The sequence below is a fragment of the Mobula hypostoma genome, chromosome 23 (genome assembly GCF_963921235.1).
Source record: "Mobula hypostoma chromosome 23, sMobHyp1.1, whole genome shotgun sequence".
NCBI lineage: Eukaryota > Metazoa > Chordata > Chondrichthyes > Myliobatiformes > Myliobatidae > Mobula > Mobula hypostoma.
In genome coordinates this window covers 59,529,897-59,548,784 of record NC_086119.1, presented here as the reverse complement: position 1 = coordinate 59,548,784, position 18,888 = coordinate 59,529,897, and the positions used below count along the sequence as shown (strand labels likewise).

Genomic DNA, 18,888 nt, shown 5'->3' with positions numbered 1-18,888 from the left:
GTTAAAGCACAGTCCGGGCCGCAGGAGGGCGCGCTGAGGGGTGCCTTAAAGCACAGTCCGGGCCGCAGGAGGGCGCGCTGAGGGGTGCCTTAAAGCACAGTCCGGGCCGCAGGACGGCGCGCTGAGGGGTGCCTTAAAGCACAGTCCTGGCCGCAGGACGGCGCGCTGAGGGGTGCCTTAAAGCACAGTCCAGTCTGCATGTTGAGGGGTGCATTAAAGCTTGGTGCCAAAGCTCTGTGGGGAAGGAGCCCTTCTATTACTGAACACTGAGAGACAGATTTCTAACAGTAAGGCTGTTAACCCCAGGAGTCCGCAGGTGGTTATAGAGCAATGTGGATAAGAAAGGTTGTGCAGACAGTGCAAAGTGAACTGGCCAAATGACACTGGAAATGTAAGAAACTCTGCATTGTGCTATTTTTTTCTTGTGTGTATATATATAATGAATAAAGTTTATTCTTGAAATTAAACCAAGGAACCAATGACAGGGCAAGTCAGTGGACAGCTATCCCTGCAGATAAGCCAGGGGCTGCTCTGTTCAGAGACTTAGGCGAGCATGGGTCTATAAACATTCCGTTCTTTTTAAGGAGTGGGGTTGGAAGTAGGGAAAATGTGATGGGAGAAATGAAGAGAGTGTGGGATAAACAGAGGGAGTGGAGATGGTGGGACAGAGGACAGGGAGGAGGGTAGTGGGGAGAGTTGACAGGCTGGACGGGAGGGATGGGTGCTGACCTGAGTTTCAGGAAACTCTCGGTTGCTGTCCGGATGGGGATGGGGATGGGGATATCCGGCTGCTGATCAGGTGCATGGGGTAGCGCCGCCTGGTCTGCCATCTACGGGTTACTAGACGTCACCGTGTGGAGTGCAGAGCCAGGAGGCTTGCACCTACAGATGGGAAGCGGGCCCAACCCTGTATACGTGCACCACTGCAGGAGCTTTCCACCCCCATGGGGTTGGGAGCTGGGTGTAACTCAAAAACAAAACTATTTGAAAGAAAACAGTGCTAGGACTAATGAGTCCTTAGTTTGTTTTACTTCGAATGAATGCATGGTGTGATGATGTCTGCCATTCACGTATTTTTACATATAACCTGTATAACCTGTAATGAATTATGTAAACAACAACGAGTACTTAATCAAACAATTTATTTACAATAGTAAAATATTAAGTACAGATCACTTCTCCGTTTAGTTAGAAAGTGCAACTCAATAGAGAATGCATCTCAACCTGTATGGCTTGTGGCTGTAAAGCAATCTCAGGTTCTGGGCCTCCTCCATGGTGGTTGTAGGAGTTGATTCTGGGACTGCAGGAAATGGTTCTGACAGCTCTGGACACTCTTCTGGATGTGTTGGCATCCCGAACGGTGCATGGCAAGTTGCTCAATCTGCTGATCTATCTGAGCCTATGCTTTCATTTTGACCATGCTTAGATAACTGCCATGTTGTTCCTCCAAAAGTTTAGCTCTCAGCAACTCTCAATCCCCACATAAGGCTGCCTCTGTCAGGGGCAAGATCAGCCTGGCAGTGATAAGAATGAGGGAACTGGAGTTTCTACTGCACATTTTGGGTGGTTCTGCAGACATGAGACAGTGTGGGATCTTTTCTGGTCTCCTATTGGATCATCTCTGCCATTATAGGGGGACTTTGAATTCGCATTAGGGAGAATATGTCCAGGAGCGTCCTCTTTCTTAAATATTTCAGATTTTTTCCCCAAAGGATAAATGGGACAATCCGGCAGCATTTCCATGATTAATCATCCTATTGAACATGATCTTGTAATTGTGTCCTCCATGGGATTTAAGGACAGAATACAGCTCCTGCAAACTCTTTGCATCTTCTACAGCATTGTAAGCTTTATAACCTTTCTTGAGAAATACTTGCACCAATTCAGTTTGCATATAGCTTTTAACCTCTGACCTGGGGACAGCACACTCGGCGAGCCAGAGGGTGTCCAGGAACCCGGTTATACAACTGGCAAACTGATCTTTCATGGACAGCTCTTCCAAGACTCGTAATAGGATAGGGGCATCAAACTTCCAGATGTTGTGACCTATTAGCAAAGGGGTGCCCAGAGCCTTCAGGAACTGCAGGAAAGCTTCCATGGTTTCCTGGAGGCTGCTGGTGGATTGAGGTTCCCCAAACCGGTACAGCACCCCATCCATGACCTGAAACCCATTAATAGCCGATGCACCTTCTGAGATGGACTTGACGGGCAGTATGTACTTGTCAAAGATCTTCTCACCGCTTACTGCCGACAGCTGTACCATGTCACAATTATTTTCTGGAAGACATAATATTAAAACACAACATTCCTTTCAGGCCTGTGTAAACATTACGTGGACCTACAGTTTGGACTCCTCTCCGCTGCCTGGCACGAGCAACCCCTGACCACCTGTCTCCCTTTCCAGTTGGTTGTGGCAGGAGAGTGAAAGTGATTGAAAGTTCACAATGGAGGTCAGGTAATCCCACAATCCTCTACGGCAGTGGAAGCCCCCTAGTAATGCCTCAGTTCACTAAATACTTGAAGCATCTAGCTGAACACATCTCCTCCTGTGACCATGTGCAGATGTAACATGACTAGTGAACATCAGGTTTTCAGTGGTAACTTGACAAACTCAAAGAGATAGATCTGACTGGAGAAAAAGAGCTGAGGAGTAGATTTAAAAGGTGTATAGATATATAGATCTATACATATCTATAACATAAATCTACAGCACATTACAGGCCTTTCAGCCCACAATGTTGTGCTGTCCATGTTACCTACCCTACAGACTGCCTGGAATTTCCCTAGTGCATTACCCTCTATTTCTCTAAGCCGGTGATTGTTGTGCGGGCCAGAGAGGCTTTCCTTCATCCAGCGGCTGACCTGATGTGTGGGAGACTGGAGTTTGCAAATGCTGGGATCTGGATAAACACACAGATTGCTGGGTGGGGGGGGGGGTTGATTCAGCATCTGTTGGGAGGAAGGTGGTTGACATTTTGAGTACCAAGAACGAGAGGCGAGGTGGATATAGAGGAGGAGGGAGTGCTGAGCCAAGGGGTCTGGGGTGATTGGCGAGCTGAGGAACGGTAAACTGTACCATGAGGGGGACAAAGATGGGAGCTCGGGGGCCAGGAGTTGGGAAAGGAGACTCCAATCACTCATCTTCAAGCGTTTCATTCTACATACTACATACTCTACACTCTCCAGCCGCAGAGCTCCTTCCCTCTTCCGGTGCTGCTTCCCCCGACACTCACTGAATGCTCTACCTGCTCTGGACACCCCGCTCTGGTCTTCTGCCTGCTCTGGATCTCTTTATCGCTAACTGCCAACGGGACATCGACTGCCTCGACTTCACCGCACCTTGTTCCAATTCCAACCTCACTCCTTCCGAACGCTTTGCTCTCCACTCCCTCTGCACTAATCCTTACCTTATTTAAAACCTGCCAATAAGGGGGGTGCTGTTGTAGTCTGGCATACTGACCTCTACCTCACCGAGGCACAGTGACAACTCGCGGATACATCCTCTTATTTACCCCTTGATCGTGACCCCACTAAGGAGCACCAGGCCATTGTCTCCCACACCATCACCGACTTTATCCGCTCAGGGGATCTCCCATCCACTGCTACCAACCTTATAGTTCCCACACCCCGCACTTCCCGTTTCTACCTCCGTTTCTCTTACTAGCTCTTCCTTCAGTTAGTCCTGACGAAGGGTCTCGGCCTGAAACGTCGACTGTACCTCTTCTTAGAGATGCTGCCTGGCCTGCTGCGTTCACCAACAACTTTGATGCGTGTTACTCACTGAGTAGAGCGGCCCCACGGGGCTCGGGGAAATGGGTGAGGGGTAGGGGGCAGCTCCTAGAGGTGTCAATCAGTGGGACGGCCCCGCGGGACTCGGAGACATGGGGCGGGGGTGGGGGGGCAGCTCCTAGAGGTGTCAATCAGCGGGACGGCCCTCCGGGGCTCGGGTAAATGGGTGAGGGGTGGGGGGCAGCTCCTAGAAGTGTCAATCAGCGGGACGGCCCCGCCCCTCCCAACTTTCACTTTCGATTCCCGAAGCGACAGAAGTTGGAGGAGTAGCGGAGGGGACCGCCGATCGTACCGTCCGTGAGTAACAGCAGCCGGGAGACCTGACACCGAGTCCCGTAACTGCGCTGCCCGTCGCCCTCCAGAGCCGCCCGGATATCTCCCGTCCCCGCCCCCCCACCACCCCAACTCCCGAACGGCCTGCTAGCCCACCCTAGTAGCTGGCTGGCGGCTAGGCCGGACCGGGAAGCAAAGGGTCGGGACGGAAAAGGGAAGGGTCTAGAGGCAGGGAACTTTGGCAGAGTGATCAGGCTTTTGCGCGGGCCCCTCCGCCGGCGCTGACTGACCTGCTGAGTGTTTCCTGTTCATGCTGATCTTCCACACTGACAGCGTTCTGTCCTCCCCACCCTCTCCCTGTATTTAAACATATTCAGTTTCAAACTTCCCTCAGTTGTGATGACTTGTTACCTCTCTTTTTCATTAACGTTCGTTAACCCTCCTCGCTCCACAGATCGTGCTGCTGAGATTTGCACGATTTCCCGCTTTAACTCCGGTACATAACCCAGGTAACCCCCGGCGGCACGGTGCGCAGGTACCTGAAGAATGGGGTGGAAACTGGCAGCAAATCGGTTGATATATTGGTGTTGTGTTGGAGGGCAGGAAGCAGTACTAATACAGTCCTCGGTGTAATGGAAAAGAAGTTGAACAAAGCAATATTAAAAATAAGCTAGGACTGAAAGTTAAACTGCTCCACGTAACCCAGAGAGAGAGAGAGAGAGAGAGGCTCGGACCCCTGTGAGGACCTTTGACTTGGATTCAGTCGAAGTTATTCACTGTGAGAACACGTTCAGGCATCTGTCACGGGGAGACTGGGCTTCTGTTCAACGAAGAAGTAAAGGGTTCTCGGACCAAATTGGCGTGGATGAAGATGCTAAGATAGAGGTGGAGATGAGCATGTTGGGACCACAGAAATATTGACGCGGTAGTATGATCGGATATGGGAATAGGCATAATCAGAGAAAAGGGAGCACAGCCAAGGTTAGCAGGAAAAGGCTGATACTAGGGGCATAGTTTTGGGGTGATTGGAGGAAAGTACTGGGGATGCCAGAGGTAGAGTGTTGGATGCATTGAATGTCCGGCCGGGGTGCTGGTAGGGGCAGATACATTAGGGCATTTTAAAAAAACGTAGGCACATGGGTGATAGTTAAATGGAGGACTAAGTGGAAGGGAAGGTTAGATCGATCTCATAATAGGTTACAAGATCAGCAGAACGACCTGCTCTGTTCTATGGGCAGGAACAGGCCAGATCAATGAAGTACTATTGGGTTTTGGATAGAAGAGGGAAGGGTTTGTAAGACTGGAAGCCCTCGTGGGAAGATCTCCTGAGAACATGATGTCAGTGCTGTGGAGGAGAGAATGGCCCAGAGGGAGGAAAGAGGCCATGTCTGATCTTGTTTGTTTACGGCACATCTCCAGTTGTCCTCGGGAATGTGAGTATACTGGTGGGGAGACGGGGTCGTTCGGGGCTGCCTTTCTGAACTGCTGCTTTTCTCCAGATGAAGGTGCTCCCCATGGCGGGGTTGTGTGAGAGGTTACCCAGTGGCCTGGTCCCCTGTCCTCCTGTGAAAAAGGTCACAGGTTTAGAAGGGGTGGGGGCTTTTGGAGTGGTGGATCAGTGTGGGAGGAGCGAGCACTCTAGGTGGTTATACCGCCGTAGATGCTGGAAATGCTGGGACTGGAGAGTGAGGTGCAGGTCAAAGAATTTCTTATAAGGGTTGGAAGAACTCTGTAAGTCCGGACCCCACTTTAAGAGTGGATATGATTCCGCCGTGTCCGAATCTGGTATCTGAGTTGCTGCCGGTCGTCTCCGACTTGTTGCTAGCCCTCGGTTCCGTTGCTTTGGGTCCAGAGCCATCTGCGGGTCACGCTGGGAAGTGCAGCTAACCTTAGGGGACTGAGTCATGATTGTGACTCGCTCAGCTGTCACAGCCCCTTCGATCCTGCTTGATCATAAACACTGTGCGGTATCCTGTTACCACTTCCTTGGTTATGGATCCCAAGCTTTACCCAGTGACAAGTGCAGAGCTCTGATTTCTCCTCACTATTGGCCGCACTGACCACAGCGTGGACATTCACCCCTGCGCTGCTGAATAGACAAACTGGAAACCTGGAGGCTATGTACCATTTCCTGCTGTTCTGACGTTCACCGCCACTTGCGTGTCAGCAAGGGGCTCAGGCAATGTTGAAAATGGCCAGAATAGAAAATGCTGGACAGACTCAGCAAGTTAGGCAGTGAACAGAAAACCAGAGTTGATGTTTCAGGATGAAACCCTTCATAAGAATTAGGAAAAATATGAAATTAAATGTAAACGAGACAGATATTTTTTGTCATCTTTACTTTGTTCAATATTTACAGTTTTGGTTTGCTTTTTGATTAATGTTGAGTTCACTATAAATTTGCTTCAGGAACACCACCTCTCTCTCTGACAGGAATTCCCTGTCTCTGTCTGCTTACTCTGACCTAAAATGATAACTCTGTATTTCTCCGCTGGGTATTTCCCACATTCAGATTTCCAGTATTTACAGTTTCTTGCATTTCACTTTGAGTTCAAGAGCCACGAGGTAATGTTACGGCTCTATGACATTAGATTACACTTGTAATATTGCATTCAGTCTGGTCACCTCATTATAGGGAAGATGTGGGAACTTCAGAGAGGGTGCGGAGGAGATTTACCAGGATGCTGCCTGGATTAAACAGCATGTCTTATGAAGATAGATTGAGCGAGCTAGGGTTTTCTTCTTTGGAAAGAAGGAGGATGAGAGGTCTACAGGATGATAAGACAATTACAAACCCCATTTCCAGAAAAGTTGGGATATTTTCCAAAATGCAATAAAAACAAAAATCTGTGATATGTTAATTCACGTGAACCTTTATTTAACTGACAAAAGTACAAAGAAAAGATTTTCAATAGTTTTACTGACCAACTTAATTGTATTTTGTAAACATACACAAATTTAGAATTTGATGGCTGCATCACACTCAACAAAAGTTGGGACAGAGGCATGTTTACCATTGTGTTACATCACCTTTCCTTTTAATAACACTTCTTAATCGTTTTGGAACTGAGGATACTAATTGTAGTAGATTTACAATTGGAAATGTTGTCCATTCTTGCTTGATACAAGACTTCAGCTGCTCAACAGTCTGTGGTCTCCGTTGTCTGATTCTCCTCTTCATGATGTGCCATACATTTTCAATAGGAGATAGATCTGGACTGGCAGCGCCAGTCAAGCACACACACTCTGTGTCTACAAAGCCACGCTGTTGTAGCCCATGCGGGGAATGTGGTCTGGCATTGTCCTGCTGAAATAAGCATGGACGTCCCGGAAAGAGACGTCGCCTTGACGGCAACATATGTCTCTCTAAAATCCTAATATACGCCTCAGAGTCAATGGTACCTTCACATACATGCAACTCACCCATGCCGTGGGCACTGATGCACCCCCATACCATCACAGATGCTGGCTTTTGCACCTTTCGCTGATAACAATCTGGATGGTCGTTTTCAGCTTTGGCACGGAGAACTTGACACCCGTTTTTTTCCGAAAACTAGCTGAAATGTGGACTCATCTGACCATAGCACACGGTTCCACAGTCTTTCAGTCCATCTGAGATGAGCTCGGGCCCAGAGAACTTGCCGGCGTTTTTGCATAGAGTTGATGTCCATGTGCGCATGCGCCAGTCGTGCATGCAGCCTGGTACAGCCGTTCTGATCTATTCTTACTTTCTTCTTACTTTCTAATTTACGTTATTTTTTGTATTTTTTTTCTCACGGTAACACGTCAAAGCTGCACCCTCTCTAGCATGCTGGTAGAGAGAGTTTTATTTGGGTTTTTTTAGCGCTGGAAATGGTTACATCCCGACACACGGGACAGAAGCAAGGTCGCATTGTGTATTCCAGCTAATGCTGGCCAGTTTAGCGAGCAGAGCGGCGGACACCCCTGCTGAAATCCGGAGGAAAACACACAGAGGATGCAGAGGGGGATCACAAAGTCGAGGAAAGAGGACCAGGTCGAGACAACAGAGACTTCTGGAGAAGAGGAGTTCGGTGGGTAATACCGTTCCGCCTGACCGGAAGTGCACTGAGAGCGGTAAGCGTAAAGGAGTTGGGTCCTTACTGATCTGGTTAACAACGGATGGTGCAATCCGGGGCATTTTACAATCAAGGAACATGTTTGCAGACTGGATATTGAACTTTTTACTGTTGGACTTCTGCCACATTCCACCGTGATACAACACTTGTCGGCATGGCAGGTCGTTCCTGCCTGTGGCCATCGAACATGCAGCTCCTCCCGTGGAGGGTCAGACACCCTGAGCTAATAGACTGGTCCTGGACTTATTTTCCATCTGGCATAGTTCGCATTTTGCTGTTTGATTGTTGGTGGTTTTTGTATTGCTATATTTACGCTCTATTCCTGTTTGGTGCGGCTGTAACGAAACCAAATTTCCCTCGGGATTAATAAAGTAGATCTATCTATCTATGGCTTCCTCCTTGCGTAATACAGTTTCAAGTTGCATTTCTGGATGCAGCGATGGACTGTGTTGAGTGACAATGGTTTTCTGAAGTACTCCCGAGCCCAGGTGGCTATAATTGTCACAGTAGCCTGACGGTTTCTTAGGTAGTGCCGCCTGAGGGCTCGAAGATCTCGCGCATTCAACAGTGGTTTCCGACCTTGCCCTTTACGCACTGAGAGGTCTCTGAATTCTCTGAATCTTTTCACAATATTATCTACTGTAGATGTTGAAAGACCTAAATTCTCTGCGTTGAGAAATGTTCCTTTTGAACTGACTAACAATTCCCTCACGAATTTTGGCACAAAGGAGTCTGTCCCAACTTTTGTTGAGGGTGTTGTAGCCACCAAATTCTAAATGTGTGTATATTTACAAAATACAATTAAGTTGGTCAGTAAAACTATTGAAAATCTTTTCTTTGTACTTTTGTCAGTTAAATAAAAGTTCACGTGAATTAACATATCACAGATTTTTGTTTTTATTGCATTTTGGAAAATATCGCAACTTTTCTGGAAATGGGGTTTGTAGATAGTGTGGACAGACTTGTTCCCAGGCTGGAAATGGCTAATACAAGGAACATAATTTTAAGGTGATTGGAGGGAAGTATAGAGGGAGGATGTCAGAGCTAAATTTTCTTGCACAGACAGTGTTCATGGAGTAGTGGTCAAGGCAGATACACCAGGGACATTTAAGAAACTCCCAGATTGGCACACTGATGTTAGAAAAATGAAGAGCTACGCAGGAGGGCTGTGTTAAGTTGATTATAGTGTAGATTAAAAGGTTGACACAAGATTGTAGGTCAAAAGACCTGTCCTTTTTGCAATGTTCTATGTTCCTCGTTGTATAATATAAATATGTTTTATTGAGTATTTCCTTGTTGCAGGTCATGGCGAAAGAGTCGGTGACTAACATTGAGGAATTTTTTCAGTGCCGCCTCTGCAGTAGGCCAGCAACAAATCCAAAGCTCCTGCCGTGTCTTCATACCTTCTGTGCAGGTTGCCTGGAGCGTGATTGCAAGAAGGATTATGTCAAATGTCCCACCTGTGAAATGGCGACTCATTCAAGTGTCTCCTCCCTGCAGGACAATATATTGGTGTCAAACATACAGAATAGCATGAAAAAGCAGCAGCAGATCTTGGCCAATGTGGGGCTGCACTGTGCCTCCTGTGAGGGGGACACTCTGGCGGAGTACATGTGCCCGGAGTGTGACAAGCTTCTGTGCAGCAAGTGTCTGCAGGTCCACCAGGTGCTGGTGGCAGATCACACGAAGCACGTGCAAACCTTGGGAACCTTGAGAAAGCTGAACTCAGATGAATTCTTGAATATTCTGAGAAGATCAAAGGCCATCCCCTGCAGTACTCATGAAGATCAGCTGATTAAGTAAGGTTTGCCCTGCAGGTTTGGCTTGTTTTTTTAAATTAGACTTGCTTCTTTTTGCTCTCCATTTCATTTCGAACATTTGTATTTTGCAAAATCAGGGGAGAGCAGGAAGGCAAAGACGAGAAAACACTGTGGTCCACAGGGGGAATGAGCTGCAGGCAAACTGAGGGGCTGGTAGTGAGGATTCATTGGAGTGACCTCCAGACAGACATGACCATAGATCACCCTCAAAGTTGCCACGTAAATTGGTAGGATGGTTAAAAGTGTTGGCCTTCATTTGATGGAGGATTCATTTAATGAGCCACGAAGTAATTAATGTTGCAGCTTTATAAACCCCTGCAGTATTGTGTTCAGTTCCAGTCGCCTCATTGTAGGAAGAACGCAGAAGCTTAGCAGAGGGTGCAAAAGAAATTTACCAGGATGATGCCCTGACGAGAGGGCATGCCTGATGAGCATAGGTTGACTGAGCTGCAGCTTTTAGTTTTAGAGAGAAGGAGGGTGAAAGATGACGATAGAGGTGTACAAGATGATAAGACGCATTGATAGAGTGGGAAGAGATTTGATAGAGGTATACAAAATTATGAAGGGTATAGATAGGATAAATGCAAGCAGGCTTTGGCCACTGAAGTTGGGTGGGACTTCAACTAGAGGTGAAGGGGGAAAGAGGAAGCTTCTATGCTCAGAGGGTCATGAAAGTGTGGAATGAGCCAGCAGCACAAGTAGCAGATGCAAGCTTGATTTCAACATTTAAGAGAAGTTTGGATAGGTCCATGGATAATAAGGGTATGTAGGACTGTGGTCCTGTGCAGGTTCATGGGATGAGGCAGCTTAAGAGTTTTTGGCCAAAGGTCTATTTATGTGCTGTGCTTCCTATCACTGTGTGACTCCATCTCATAGTAGTTTCCAGACTAATATCACTCTGACTCCATCTCTCACTGGTTTCCAGACTAATATCACTCTGACTCCATTGCACACTGGTTTCCAAACGAATATCTGACTCCATCACACGCTGGTTTCCAGACTAATATCACTCTGTGACCCCATCACACGGTGGTTTCCAGACTAATATCACTCTGACTCCATCACACACTGGTTTCCAGACTAATATCACTCTGTGACCCCATCACACACTGGTTTCCAGACTAATATCACTCTGTGACCCCATCACACGGTGGTTTCCAGACTAATATCACTCTGACTCCATCACACACTGGTTTCCAGAATAAAATCACTCTGACTCCATCACAAACTGGTTTCCAGACCAATATCACTCTGTGACTGCATCACACACTGGTTTCCAGACTAATATCACTCTGTGACCCCATCACACACTGGTTTCCAGACTAATATCACTCTGTGACCCCATCACACACTGGTTTCCAGACTAATATCACTCTGTGACCCCATCATACACTGGTTTCCAGACTAATATCACTCTGTGACCCCATCACACACTGGTTTCTAGACTAATATCACTCTGACCCCATCACACACGGGTTTGCAGACTAATATCACTCTGACTCCATCACACACTGGTTTCCAGACTAATATCACTCTGTGACCCCATCACACACTGGTTTCCAGACTAATATCACTCTGTGACCCCATCACACACTGGTTTCCAGACTAATATCACTCTGTGACTCCATCACAAACTGGTTTCCAGACTAATATCACTCTGACCCCATCACACACTGGTTTCCAGACTAATATCACTCTGTGACCCCATCACACACTGGTTTCCAGACTAATATCACTCTGACCCCATCACACACTGGTTTCCAGACTAATATCACTCTGACCCCATCACAAACTGGTTTCCAGACTAATATCACTCTGACTCCATCACACACTGGTTTCCAGTCTAATATCACTCTGTGACCCCATCACACACTGGTTTCCAGACTAATATCACTCTGTGACCCCATCACACACTGGTTTCCAGACTAATATCACTCTGTGACCCCATCACACACTGGTTTCTAGACTAATATCACTCTGACCCCATCACACACGGGTTTGCAGACTAATATCACTCTGACTCCATCACACACTGGTTTCCAGACTAATATCACTCTGTGACCCCATCACACACTGGTTTCCAGACTAATATCACTCTGTGACCCCATCACACACTGGTTTCCAGACTAATATCACTCTGACTCCATCACACACTGGTTTCCAGACTAATATCACTCTGACCCCATCACACACTGGTTTCCAGACTAATATCACTCTGTGACCCCATCACACACTGGTTTCCAGACTAATATCACACTGTGACCCCATCACACACTGGTTTCCAGACTAATATCACTCTGACTCCATCACACACTGGTTTCCAGACTAATATCACTCTGACCCCATCACACACTGGTTTCCAGACTAATATCACTCTGACTCCATCGCACACTGGTTTCCAGACTAATATCACTCTGACTCCATCACACACTGGTTTCCAGACTAATATCACTCTGACTCCATCGCACCCTGGTTTCCAGACTAATATCACTCTGTGACTGCATCACACACTGGTTTCCAGACTAATATCACTCTGTGACCCCATCACACACTGGTTTCCAGACTAATATCACTCTGACCCCATCACACACTGGTTTCCAGACTAATATCACTCTGACCCCATCACACACTGGTTTCCAGACTAATATCACTCTGACTCCATCACACACTGGTTTCCAGACTAATATCACTCTGACTCCATCACACACTGGTTTCCAGACTAATATCACTCTGACCCCATCACACACTGGTTTCCAGACTAATATCACTCTGACCCCATCACACACTGGTTTCCAGACTAATATCACACTGTGACCCCATCACACACTGGTTTCCAGACTAATATCACTCTGTGACCCCATCACACACTGGTTTCCAGACTAATATCACTCTGACTCCATCACACACTGGTTTCCAGACTAATATCACTCTGAGTCCATCGCACCCTGGTTTCCAGACTAATATCACTCTGTGACTGCATCACACAGTGGTTTCCAGACTAATATCACTCTGACCCCATCACACACTGGTTTCCAGACTAATATCACTCTGACTCCATCACACACTGGTTTCCAGACTAATATCACTCTGACCCCATCACACACTGGTTTCCAGACTAATATCACTCTGACCCCATCACACACTGGTTTCCAGACTAATATCACTCTGACTCCATCACACACTGGTTTCTAGACTAATATCACTCTGACCCCATCACACACTGGTTTCCAGACTAATATCACTCTGACCCCATCACACACTGGTTTCCAGACTAATATCACTCTGACCCCATCACACACTGGTTTCCAGACTAATATCACTCTGACCCCATCACACACTGGTTTCCAGACTAATATCACTCTGTGACCCCATCACACACTGGTTTCCAGACTAATATCACTCTGACTGCATCACACACTGGTTTCTAGACTAATATCACTCTGATTCCATCACACACTGGTTTCCAGACTAATATCACTCTGACTCCATCACACACTGGTTTCCAGACTAATATCACTCTGTGACCCCATCACACACTGGTTTCCAGACTAATATCACTCTGATTCCATCACACACTGGTTTCCAGACTAATATCACTCTGACTCCATCACACACTGGTTTCCAGACTAATATCACTCTGTGACCCCATCACACCCTGGTTTCCAGACTAATATCACTCTGACTCCATCACAAACTGGTTTCCAGACTAATATCACTCTGTGACCCCATCACACACTGGTTTCCAGACTAATATCACTCTGACTCCATCACACACTGGTTTCCAGACTAATATCACTCTGACTCCATCACACACTGGTTTCCAGACTAATATCACTCTGACTCCATCACACACTGGTTTCCAGACTTATATCACTCTGACTCCATCACACACTGGTTTCCAGACTAATATCACTCTGTGACCCCATCACACACTGGTTTCCAGACTAATATCACTCTGACCCCATCACTCACTGGTGTCCAGACTAATATCACTCTGTGACCCCATCACACACTGGTTTCCAGACTAATATCACTCTGTGACTCCATCACACACTGGTTTCCAGACTAATATCACTCTGACCCCATCACAAACTGGTTTCCAGACTAATATCACACTGTGACCCCATCACACACTGGTTTCCAGACTAATATCACTCTGACTCCATCACACACTGGTTTCCAGACTAATATCACTCTGTGACCCCATCACACACTGGTTTCCAGACTAATATCACTCTGTGACTGCATCACACACTGGTTTCCAGACTAATATCAATCTGACCCCATCACACACTGGTTTCCAGACTAATATCACTCTGTGACCCCATCACACACTGGTTTCCAGACTAATATCACTCTGACTCCATCACACACTGGTTTCCAGACTAATATCACTCTGACTCCATCACACACTGGTTTCCAGACTAATATCACTCTGACTCCATCACACACTGGTTTCCAGACTAATATCACTCTGACTCCATCACACACTGGTTTCCAGACTAATATCACTCTGTGACCCCATCACACACTGGTTTCCAGACTAATATCACTCTGTGACTGCATCACACACTGGTTTCCAGACTAATATCACTCTGACCCCATCACACCCTGGTTTCCAGACTAATATCACTCTGTGACCCCATCACACACTGGTTTCCAGACTAATATCACTCTGACTCCATCACACACTGGTTTCCAGACTAATATCACTCTGTGACCCCATCACACACTGGTTTCCAGACTAATATCACTCTGACTCCATCACACACTGGTTTCCAGACTAATATCACTCTGTGACTCCATCACACACTGGTTTCCAGACTAATATCACTCTGACTCCATCACACACTGGTTTCCAGACTAATATCACACTGTGACCCCATCACACACTGGTTTCCAGACTAATATCACTCTGACTCCATCACACACTGGTTTCCAGACTAATATCACTCTGACTCCATCACACACTGATTTCCAGACTAATATCACTCTGTGACTCCATCACACACTGGTTTCCAGACTAATATCACTCTGACTCCATCACACACTGGTTTCCAGACTAATATCACTCTGTGACCCCATCACACACTGGTTTCCAGACTAATATCACACTGTGACCCCATCACACACTGGTTTCCAGACTAATATCACTCTGACTCCATCACACACTGGTTTCCAGACTAATATCACTCTGACTCCATCACACACTGGTTTCCAGACTAATATCACACTGTGACTCCATCACACACTGGTTTCCAGACTAATATCACTCTGTGACTGCATCACACACTGGTTTCCAGACTAATATCACTCTGACTCCATCACACACTGGTTTCCAGACTAATATCACTCTGACCCCATCACACACTGGTTTCCAGACTAATATCACTCTGACCCCATCACACACTGGTTTCCAGACTAATATCACACTGTGACCCCATCACACACTGGTTTCCAGACTAATATCACTCTGTGACCCCATCACACACTGGTTTCCAGACTAATATCACTCTGACTCCATCACACACTGGTTTCCAGACTAATATCACTCTGAGTCCATCGCACCCTGGTTTCCAGACTAATATCACTCTGTGACTGCATCACACAGTGGTTTCCAGACTAATATCACTCTGACCCCATCACACACTGGTTTCCAGACTAATATCACTCTGACTCCATCACACACTGGTTTCCAGACTAATATCACTCTGACCCCATCACACACTGGTTTCCAGACTAATATCACTCTGACCCCATCACACACTGGTTTCCAGACTAATATCACTCTGACTCCATCACACACTGGTTTCTAGACTAATATCACTCTGACCCCATCACACACTGGTTTCCAGACTAATATCACTCTGACCCCATCACACACTGGTTTCCAGACTAATATCACTCTGACCCCATCACACACTGGTTTCCAGACTAATATCACTCTGACCCCATCACACACTGGTTTCCAGACTAATATCACTCTGTGACCCCATCACACACTGGTTTCCAGACTAATATCACTCTGACTGCATCACACACTGGTTTCTAGACTAATATCACTCTGATTCCATCACACACTGGTTTCCAGACTAATATCACTCTGACTCCATCACACACTGGTTTCCAGACTAATATCACTCTGTGACCCCATCACACACTGGTTTCCAGACTAATATCACTCTGAGTCCATCACACACTGGTTTCCAGACTAATATCACTCTGACTCCATCACACACTGGTTTCCAGACTAATATCACTCTGTGACCCCATCACACCCTGGTTTCCAGACTAATATCACTCTGACTCCATCACAAACTGGTTTCCAGACTAATATCACTCTGTGACCCCATCACACACTGGTTTCCAGACTAATATCACTCTGACTCCATCACACACTGGTTTCCAGACTAATATCACTCTGACTCCATCACACACTGGTTTCCAGACTAATATCACTCTGACTCCATCACACACTGGTTTCCAGACTTATATCACTCTGACTCCATCACACACTGGTTTCCAGACTAATATCACTCTGACTCCATCACACACTGGTTTCCAGACTAATATCACTCTGTGACCCCATCACACCCTGGTTTCCAGACTAATATCACACTGTGACCCCATCACACACTGGTTTCCAGACTAATATCACTCTGACCCCATCACACACTGGTTTCCAGACTAATATCACTCTGTGACCCCATCACACACTGGTTTCCAGACTAATATCACTCTGACTCCATCACAAACTGGTTTCCAGACTAATATCACTCTGTGACCCCATCACACACTGGTTTCCAGACTAATATCACTCTGACTCCATCACACACTGGTTTCCAGACTTATATCACTCTGACTCCATCACACACTGGTTTCCAGACTAATATCACTCTGTGACCCCATCACACACTGGTTTCCAGACTAATATCACTCTGACCCCATCACTCACTGGTGTCCAGACTAATATCACTCTGTGACCCCATCACACACTGGTTTCCAGACTAATATCACTCTGTGACCCCATCACACACTGGTTTCCAGACTAATATCACTCTGACCCCATCACAAACTGGTTTCCAGACTAATATCACACTGTGACCCCATCACACACTGGTTTCCAGACTAATATCACTCTGACTCCATCACACACTGGTTTCCAGACTAATATCACTCTGTGACCCCATCACACACTGGTTTCCAGACTAATATCACTCTGTGACTGCATCACACACTGGTTTCCAGACTAATATCACTCTGACCCCATCACACCCTGGTTTCCAGACTAATATCACTCTGTGACCCCATCACACACTGGTTTCCAGACTAATAGCACTCTGACTCCATCACACACTGGTTTCCAGACTAATATCACTCTGTGACCCCATCACACACTGGTTTCCAGACTAATATCACACTGTGACCCCATCACACACTGGTTTCCAGACTAATATCACTCTGACTCCATCACACACTGGTTTCCAGACTAATATCACACTGTGACTCCATCACACACTGGTTTCCAGACTAATATCACTCTGACTCCATCACACACTGGTTTCCAGACTAATATCACACTGTGACCCCATCACACACTGGTTTCCAGACTAATATCACTCTGACTCCATCACACACTGGTTTCCAGACTAATATCACTCTGACTCCATCACACACTGGTTTCCAGACTAATATCACTCTGTGACTCCATCACACACTGGTTTCCAGACTAATATCACTCTGACTCCATCACACACTGGTTTCCAGACTAATATCACTCTGTGACCCCATCACACACTGGTTTCCAGACTAATATCACACTGTGACCCCATCACACACTGGTTTCCAGACTAATATCACTCTGACTCCATCACACACTGGTTTCCAGACTAATATCACTCTGACTCCATCACACACTGGTTTCCAGACTAATATCACACTGTGACTCCATCACACACTGGTTTCCAGACTAATATCACTCTGTGACTGCATCACACACTGGTTTCCAGACTAATATCACTCTGACTCCATCACACACTGGTTTCCAGACTAATATCACTCTGTGACCCCATCACACACTGGTTTCCAGACTAATATCACTCTGTGACTGCATCACACACTGGTTTCCAGACTAATATCACTCTGACCCCATCACACCCTGGTTTCCAGACTAATATCACTCTGTGACCCCATCACACACTGGTTTCCAGACTAATAGCACTCTGACTCCATCACACACTGGTTTCCAGACTAATATCACTCTGACTCCATCACACACTGGTTTCCAGACTAATATCACTCTGACTCCATCACACACTGGTTTCCAGACTAATATCACTCTGACTCCATCACACACTGGTTTCCAGACTAATATCACTCTGTGACCCCATCACACACTGGTTTCCAGACTAATATCACTCTGTGACTGCATCACACACTGGTTTCCAGACTAATATCACTCTGACCCCATCACACCCTGGTTTCCAGACTAATATCACTCTGTGACCCCATCACACACTGGTTTCCAGACTAATATCACTCTGACTCCATCACACACTGGTTTCCAGACTAATATCACTCTGTGACCCCATCACACACTGGTTTCCAGACTAATATCACACTGTGACCCCATCACACACTGGTTTCCAGACTAATATCACTCTGACTCCATCACACACTGGTTTCCAGACTAATATCACTCTGTGACTCCATCACACACTGGTTTCCAGACTAATATCACTCTGACTCCATCACACACTGGTTTCCAGACTAATATCACACTGTGACCCCATCACACACTGGTTTCCAGACTAATATCACTCTGACTCCATCACACACTGGTTTCCAGACTAATATCACTCTGACCCCATCACACACTGGTTTCCAGACTAATATCACTCTGTGACTCC

At 46.5% G+C, this 18,888-nt stretch overlaps 2 protein-coding genes across 6 annotated transcripts in view; one reads left to right on the top strand and one right to left on the bottom strand.

Annotated features, from left to right (window-relative positions):
- Positions 1-18,888, top strand: part of LOC134337020 (protein PML-like) — a 40,243-nt gene that overhangs the window by 2,237 nt on the left and 19,118 nt on the right. Inside the window, exons 1-2 of one of the 2 annotated variants that reach the window (XM_063031769.1) lie at positions 4,017-4,086; positions 9,462-9,958. In XM_063031769.1, coding sequence (XP_062887839.1) covers positions 9,465-9,958 — 494 coding nt within the window. In that variant the 5' untranslated portion in view covers positions 4,017-4,086; positions 9,462-9,464. Of the gene's footprint in view, positions 1-4,016; positions 4,087-9,461; positions 9,959-18,888 lie in introns of those variants that run through there. The other variant, XM_063031770.1, reaches the window with a different exon arrangement.
- LOC134337021 (uncharacterized) lies at positions 1,126-5,580 on the bottom strand. Of its 4 annotated transcripts, none has more exons than XR_010015913.1 (2): positions 3,662-3,886; positions 1,126-2,277 (listed from the first exon to the last, which is right to left on the bottom strand). XR_010015913.1 is itself a non-coding variant. In XM_063031772.1 (2 exons), the coding sequence occupies exons 1-2, from the start codon at positions 4,484-4,486 to the stop codon at positions 1,694-1,696; spliced, it is 597 nt and encodes a 198-aa protein (XP_062887842.1). In that variant the 5' UTR covers positions 4,487-5,580; the 3' UTR covers positions 1,126-1,693. The 4 variants fall into 4 exon arrangements, 2 of the variants coding, with proteins under 2 accessions (XP_062887842.1, XP_062887841.1); XR_010015914.1 differs by having other exon boundaries at positions 3,719-3,886; XM_063031772.1 differs by lacking the exon at positions 3,662-3,886 and adding an exon at positions 4,474-5,580.

Excerpts from the sequence above, each read along its gene's own strand:
- LOC134337021 (XM_063031771.1), bottom strand. The coding sequence starts at position 4,374 with ATGAACAGGAAACACTCAGCAG. Across the intron at positions 2,278-4,352 it reads GAACAGGAAACACTCAGCAG|AAAATAATTGTGACATGGTA; the intron begins GTCAGTCAGCGC and ends TATGTCTTCCAG.